The sequence below is a fragment of the Abrus precatorius genome, unplaced genomic scaffold (assembly GCF_003935025.1).
Source record: "Abrus precatorius isolate BTA unplaced genomic scaffold, Abrus_2018 Scaffold11, whole genome shotgun sequence".
NCBI classification, from domain to species: domain Eukaryota; kingdom Viridiplantae; phylum Streptophyta; class Magnoliopsida; order Fabales; family Fabaceae; genus Abrus; species Abrus precatorius.
Window position 1 is genome coordinate 7,809,623 of NW_020874303.1, and position 7,102 is coordinate 7,816,724.

The following is a 7,102-nucleotide window of genomic DNA, read 5'->3' on the forward strand; positions in this document are numbered from 1 at the left end:
TTTACTATTATTACCTAATTATTCTCAAAGGTTAACAAAATCATTTTTTTAATTATATTTAAAAGCCTTGTTTGACATTTTTTGCTTAAAGTCTCAGCCAATCTTTACACATCTACTACTAAAAGGTAGAGCTTGTACTTAGTAATAAGATCCAACAATACAGTGAACCTCAATGCACTTGTCTTGGCCTACAAAAAGAATGCAAACTACAAATGTCTTTACAACCATTACTTCTTCAAAGAAATTGGACCATGCCAAGAAAGTGATCACTGTATATACATATATAATAATAATTTTTTTTGGGGGGAGACATAGCATCCCTTAACTCCCCTAGTTTCACTTTACATAGTGGATAAAGCATGTTCAAAATAGTATAAGGATGAACCTATATCAACCGGCAAACAAAGAATCAATGATAAATTAAAGGAGGAAATTTTTATCCAATATAAAATCAATTTTGATAAACTTTTATAAAAAAGTTTTTATACTAACTAATCAAAATTTATCAACCAAGTTATAAACAATTTATATTTCTTTATTTTTTAGAAGTTCTCTCATTTAATTTCTTTAAAATTTAAGATGATAAGTTGTTTATAATACATGAGCTAAATTAGTATATTAGTCTCTTAATTTTGGTTTTGTTTTACTTTAATCTTTTAACTTTTTTGGCTACATTCCCTTAACTTACTAAAGTGTTTTAAATAAGTTTATTTTTCATCAAAAATATTAATATCATTAAAATATTATTATTCATATTCTTTCTTCTTGTGAACTCCAATAAAAAAAAATATAAATGTTATGAGCAAATTTTTTAGATGCCTTTTTTTCTTCTTCTCTATTCTTATCTTGCATTCACACCTCCATGACCTATTTTTTCTTACTCCACCCTTCAAATTCTTACAAAACTTTTATCTTTTCTCTTTATCTTTTTAGCCCTTATTTATACCCTTTTCTCTTTTGAACTTTAAGAATCTTTTCTCTTTTATGATGAATTTTTCAATTGTATTGTGAGGTCATAGGAGAAAATGAAGAGTTAAGCAACCATAGTGGCATCGTACCAACCTTAACACCATCGTCGTTGTCTCACTCCAATCCTTCTCTTATGATTTCATGACCTAAATAAAAACTAACTAAAAAATAAGAAAATTTTTGAAGTTTGAAGAAGGTGAAGAATACTTTGTAGATGTGTAAACAAGGGTAAGAGAAAGAAAAGAAAAAAGAATATTTTAGTTGGAGTTTGAAGGGAAAGAAAACTAAGTTTAAACATTCAATGGTAGTATTTTTAATAAGAAAATATTTATTGTATTTATGTATCTTCAATGTAATAAGGTTTACATAAATTTTCTATCCTTATAAAAGTTATAATACGTGAAATTAACCTCTTTATTATAAATAAAAAAGTTAATAATTTAAAAAGTGAAGCATTAGTAGAGTTATTCTCCTTCACATTTTGCCATGAGTATATTTTAGAATTAAAATTGACTGAAAATAATGTATAAATTATAGTTTTTTCTAATGCAATTATTTTACATCTTACTCATATCTTTGTTAACTTCATTCTAAATTTTAGAGATTAAGTTATTACTTAATTTTTTCTTATTACTTTTTATAAATTTTTATATTTTTATAAATATATATTTATACATTTATAAAAATTATTAGTTTTTAGTTTAGAATTTACTTTTAAGAGTCTTATCTCCTACATTTATAGTTGCTAATATATGTTGATTATTAACATTTAATTAAAAAAATTTATACTATATGATAAAAATATTATTTTAATTTATATTTTAAAATTATTTAATTTTACTAAACCTTTATCATTTTGATGCATATTATTTGTGGTTATAGAATTAAGTTGAAATATTTTTAAATGGTTATTTTTAAAATAATTTTATTATATATAATTATTTTTAAAAATATAAATTTTATTATTTAATTATTAAATTATATATTTTCTTTTAAAATAAAATACTAATACATTGATGACTATTAATTTAGATCTAGATCTTTTTCAGTTGCAGTAAAAACTAGATTATTCAATTTTGATTCACTTAAGCAAATCCTATAAACTAACACAACAAGTATGCAAAATTTTAAGGAAATCTTGTGTTTGGGGCATAAAGAATGAGATTGGATGCAAAACTTAAGTAAATCACGTTCTCTTTGTGTGATACTACTCATATTTTCATCCAGCATTGTAAGGGTCCAAGGTTCAATTGTCCCACTAACAAGGATCTTTCCTCAATTGGGACATCATAGAATTTTTAGCATGTTATTCCACAATATAGGTGGGAGTGACAACACATAAATCTTCCAAATTGAGTTTATAATCTCAAGAATCTTCCATATTAAGTTTATGATCCCAAGTGGCTTACACAAGAAGTGTGCCCCTAGGGCATTACTAGTGGAGTGGCATGTAACCACCTTGAATCTATCTCAATCTTCTAGCAAAGAGGTAGTGGTGAGTGAGTACTTTGCTAAGAGAGGTTGAAAGAGTGTCCATCAAGATTTTAAAAGAAGAATAATTGATGCATGTATTGGTGTAGAGATAAAGTTGAGATTCATGGATGAAGAGCTTAATTTGATCATAATAGTGGAAAGAAGGGGAGAGATTCGGATATGTGTAGTTTAAAGGGAATCACAATGTGGTATGTTTCCTGAATTACTTATTTTTAAGAAAAAAAAAACACACTTTTTTAGTTAAAATCTAGCATGGTTCCTTTAGCTCTAAGTGTATGATTTGCTTAAACAAATTTTATATTTTTTTAATAATATTTTATAAAATTTGTTTAAGTAAATAAATATTGCATAGTATAATTTTTGACATAATCAGAGAGAATTTAGATCCTAATAAATTAGTTAGTCTTTTTAAAAAAATGTTAAAATTCAACCCCTAACAAATTAAGTAAATAAAAAATTAACTCCACATTAACTTTCTGTAAAAAATTAAATGTTGGATTGATTAACCAAATTTTAACTCAATCCTGTCACATATTAAACATATTATATCTTTATCTTATTCAACATCCAATATTCAAAATAAATTTAAAACAAATACTTGAATATATTTTTTGTCATTATAAAATTATTGCATTTGACTTTAAGAATCTTAACTTAGTATTATCACATGTCAAATATTCAACATATCCTTATTCTAATCAGTATACAATCGTTGCAAGTGATACAAACTCAAAATCTAATAATGGCGTACAAACATGACCAAATAAGAATTGTTGATATAAAAGGTCCTTGTTATATTTCGATTGGTTGCTAGTGAGTTATGTGAAGAAGATGAGCTTGTAAACAATAACAAATAACGATAAAATAACAATTTTAAGTTGACGATTCAGATAATGGTATGTGGAGTAGGACAATTATATGCTAATTAGAATATAGAATATTAAGTACTTGATATGTCAAAGCACTAAGTTGAAATTATAATAGTTAATTTAACGTTATAAAAATGATCTATCTTGTATTTATCACGTGACAACTCTAAATAAACTAAATTTTTATTCATTTAATTTACTAAGAACTAAATTTTAATAAAAAAATTTAAAACTATATTTTTCAGTTTAGAGACACAAGTTTTGTTTAAATATGTAATAAATAATTTATTTATAATAAAAAATGATTTTTAAATACTTAAATTTTAATATCATAATATTAATATTTTTTTAATATAAGGATTGAAGTTACTAAAATAGATAAAAAGGAAAAGGAAAAGAAGGGAGTTGAAAATACGAGTGAAAAGCAAGGAAGATCATGAACCTCTCCTCAGTGATAAGAGAAATCCAAAATCTCCTCACCATACCCAATCGTTCCCCCTTTGTACTTCACGTCCACATCTTTCATCTCTTTCTCTCTCACTCATAATAAAATACATCCAAACCTCTTTTCTTCGCTTCGTTCAGATTAACTCTCTCCCACACACAAACACTCACTCTCTTTCTCCCTCTACAATGGCCTCAGCCGCAGCACCCACCACCTTCTCCCTCCTCCACTCCACCACTGCCTCCTCCTCCTCCACCACCTCTTCCTCCTCCACCCGCCTCCACTTCTCCTCCACCCTCCGCGTCCGCCCGCTCCGCCGCAGCCTGGGGTTCTCTGCAGCGGACCCCCTGCTTGCGGCGACGGTGGCGGCGAGAGTGGGTGCAGTTCGTGGAGGGAAGGGAGCGAGAGCAGTGGTATCGATGGCGAAGAAGAGTGTGGGCGATTTGAGTGCTTCGGAGTTGAAAGGAAAGAGAGTGTTCGTTAGAGCTGACCTCAACGTTCCGTTAGACGACAACCAGAACATCACAGACGACACTAGGATCCGCGCCGCTGTTCCCACCATCAAACACCTTATTCAATACGGCGCCAAAGTCATCCTCTCCAGCCACTTGGTTTGTGTCGTTTTCCTTCTTCGCTATTCCCACATTCCTCATCTATTGTCTTACTCTAACATAATATATTAACTTCTTGAAATTTCTATACGAGTTGGTTCTAGAAGAAATTCACTTCTCCAACGTGCATTTATGTGAATTATGTAGTTCAGAGAGTTTTTTCTTTTTAATCTTATAACGAGCCATTCGGTGGATTCTTTTATCTATAATGGTACATCGAGTTTTTGCTATTTTATACCCATGAAGTTGTTTTATTTATTTATTTTGCTTGGGTTGTGGTTTTGGGTCTTCAGTTTTCAGTGAATTTGTTTGAATTATGTATTTCGAAGAGGAAATTTTTTTTCTTCTCCATCTTGGTGTTACATTTTGTAGTCCATGCCTATGAAAGTAGTTACTTTTTGAAGGATCAATCAGGAACAAGGGTGCTGCTATTTATGGAGCATTTCAATTTCTAATTTTAGTTGTGGGATTAATAGTCAAAAAAATAAATTATTGGGCGGTTGGAACAATCTGGTTTTGTTATAGTTTTGGCGATGTAGATGGTAGGCTTTCTTGATATAAGTGCAATGTTTCATTGTAGAAGCAGTGTAGATTTGTTTGAACACTATGGTTTGATTACTTGTACGTGTAAATTGAAACATTGCAACTTTTTATGAAATTTCCAGGGGCGACCAAAGGGTGTCACTCCCAAATACAGCTTGGCACCTCTTGTACCCCGGCTTACTGAACTAATTGGTGTTGAGGTATGTTTATATGTTGATCATGGAGGAATGTGTCTAAAGGCGTAGAAGAGAGTGTTGTGAATTTTGGTGGATAATTACAATAACCTTCTCTTTTGTGTTTGGATATGGATGATTCACAGGTTGTCAAGGCTGACGACAGTATTGGTCCAGAAGTCGAGAAGCTGGTGACTTCCCTTCCGGATGGAGGTGTGCTTCTTCTAGAAAATGTGAGGTTTTACAAGGAGGAAGAAAAGAATGATCCTGAACATGCCAAAAAGCTTGCCTCTCTAGCTGATCTGTATGTGAATGATGCATTTGGTACTGCTCATAGGGCACATGCATCAACAGAGGGGGTCACTAAATACCTGAAGCCATCTGTTGCTGGTTTTCTTTTGCAAAAGGTGTGTTTAACTGTTTATCACTTCTCTTTTGCTAAATTATTATCAGCAGACATGCCAAAATTTCTGCAAACTATCCTATTAAAGTTCCTGAACTTCATTACTGTCACTGTCACTCCTATTTCAATTCATCTTATTGTAAATTTGATCATATGATGTGAAATAAAATTTCATTTCAAATGTAAATCGTTATTCAAGAAATAGTTAGTGTTCATTTATTTTTTAAAATTATATGTATGTTTGATCAATATCATAATAGCTATTTTTTACATGGATTTTTTCTTGTTTTAGGAACTTGATTACCTTGTTGGGGCAGTATCAAACCCGAAAAGGCCATTTGCTGCCATTGTTGGTGGTTCCAAGGTCTCATCTAAAATTGGAGTGATCGAATCACTTCTAGAAAAAGTTGACATCCTTCTTCTTGGTGGAGGTATGATCTTCACATTTTACAAGGCACAAGGTCTTTCAGTGGGTTCATCCCTTGTAGAGGAAGATAAGTTGGATCTTGCTACATCACTACTTGCAAAAGCCAAGGCAAAGGGGGTTTCCCTGTTGTTACCAAGTGACGTGGTGATTGCAGACAAATTTGCTCCTGATGCAAACAGCAAGGTTTGTTTTCTAAGCTTCGTTTCAATAGGATGTTGGCTAGGGGACATGGTCAATTGAACCACGTAAGATATTAATGAAGCACACAATCATTTGTAATGTGGGTTTATTCATTCTGAAACAATTGCAGCAAGAACTTAAATTATGCATTAATCCTTTCAGGTGGTGCCAGCATCTGCCATCCCTGATGGCTGGATGGGATTGGATATTGGTCCAGATTCTGTCAAATCATTCAGTGAAGCATTGGATACTACCAAAACCATCATATGGAATGGACCAATGGGAGTGTTTGAGTTTGACAAGTTTGCTGTTGGGACAGAGGTATGCAAGAATGCCCACATATGGAGTTCGGTTCATATTATATGTTAATGCATATTTGAAGTCAATAAAAAAATGTCCACTCTGAAGTGATTCATACTCTCAGAAATATGTAGGAGTTAGCCTTCCTAATGTGACTTGCACAAGCTGTAAACTACAGCATGTCATCTGCAGTTACCACAGCATATTCTATTCTGTTTGGCTAGTAAATGTGTACACTGCACATAATTTGCATTTTCTACCCTTCTTTCAGGCTATTGCAAAGAAGCTGGCTGACCTAAGTGGAAAGGGTGTGACCACAATTATTGGAGGAGGAGATTCTGTTGCAGCAGTGGAGAAAGTAGGAGTTGCTAATGTCATGAGTCACATTTCTACTGGTGGTGGTGCCAGTTTGGAGTTACTGGAAGGCAAAGAGCTTCCAGGAGTCCTTGCTCTTGATGAAGCCACACCAGTTGCTGTGTAAGACAATTTTCGGCTTGGAAAATTTTCCCATCCTCGGTGTCAGTGTTCTCTCAATCTTGTAAAAGAGCATATGTTGTAGGACCCTTCCGAGTTTATTAATGTAAATTTTATCATGCTTGAGTTATTTGCTTCACACATAAATTGCGTGTAACTGTAAACCCAGGCTGAGAGCCATTAATTGAAATAAATCCATAATTAGTTGCTGCCA

General features: G+C 32.1%; 1 protein-coding gene across 1 annotated transcript; it reads left to right on the forward strand.

Moving 5' to 3' along the window:
- The first annotated feature begins 3,818 nt into the window (after positions 1–3,818).
- On the forward strand, positions 3,819–7,102 carry LOC113853602 (phosphoglycerate kinase, cytosolic-like). The gene is made up of 6 exons (XM_027484052.1): positions 3,819–4,388; positions 5,054–5,131; positions 5,251–5,511; positions 5,800–6,117; positions 6,277–6,435; positions 6,686–7,102. The coding sequence occupies exons 1-6, from the start codon at positions 3,966–3,968 to the stop codon at positions 6,893–6,895; spliced, it is 1,449 nt and encodes a 482-aa protein (XP_027339853.1). The 5' UTR covers positions 3,819–3,965; the 3' UTR covers positions 6,896–7,102.

Coding starts and splice junctions, on each gene's coding strand:
- LOC113853602 (XM_027484052.1), top strand. CDS start 3,966: ATGGCCTCAGCCGCAGCACCCACCACCTTCTCCCTCCTCCACTCCACC. Junction 4,389..5,053: donor TCATCCTCTCCAGCCACTTG/GTTTGTGTCGTT, acceptor TGAAATTTCCAG/GGGCGACCAAAGGGTGTCAC. Junction 6,436..6,685: donor AGTTTGCTGTTGGGACAGAG/GTATGCAAGAAT, acceptor CCCTTCTTTCAG/GCTATTGCAAAGAAGCTGGC.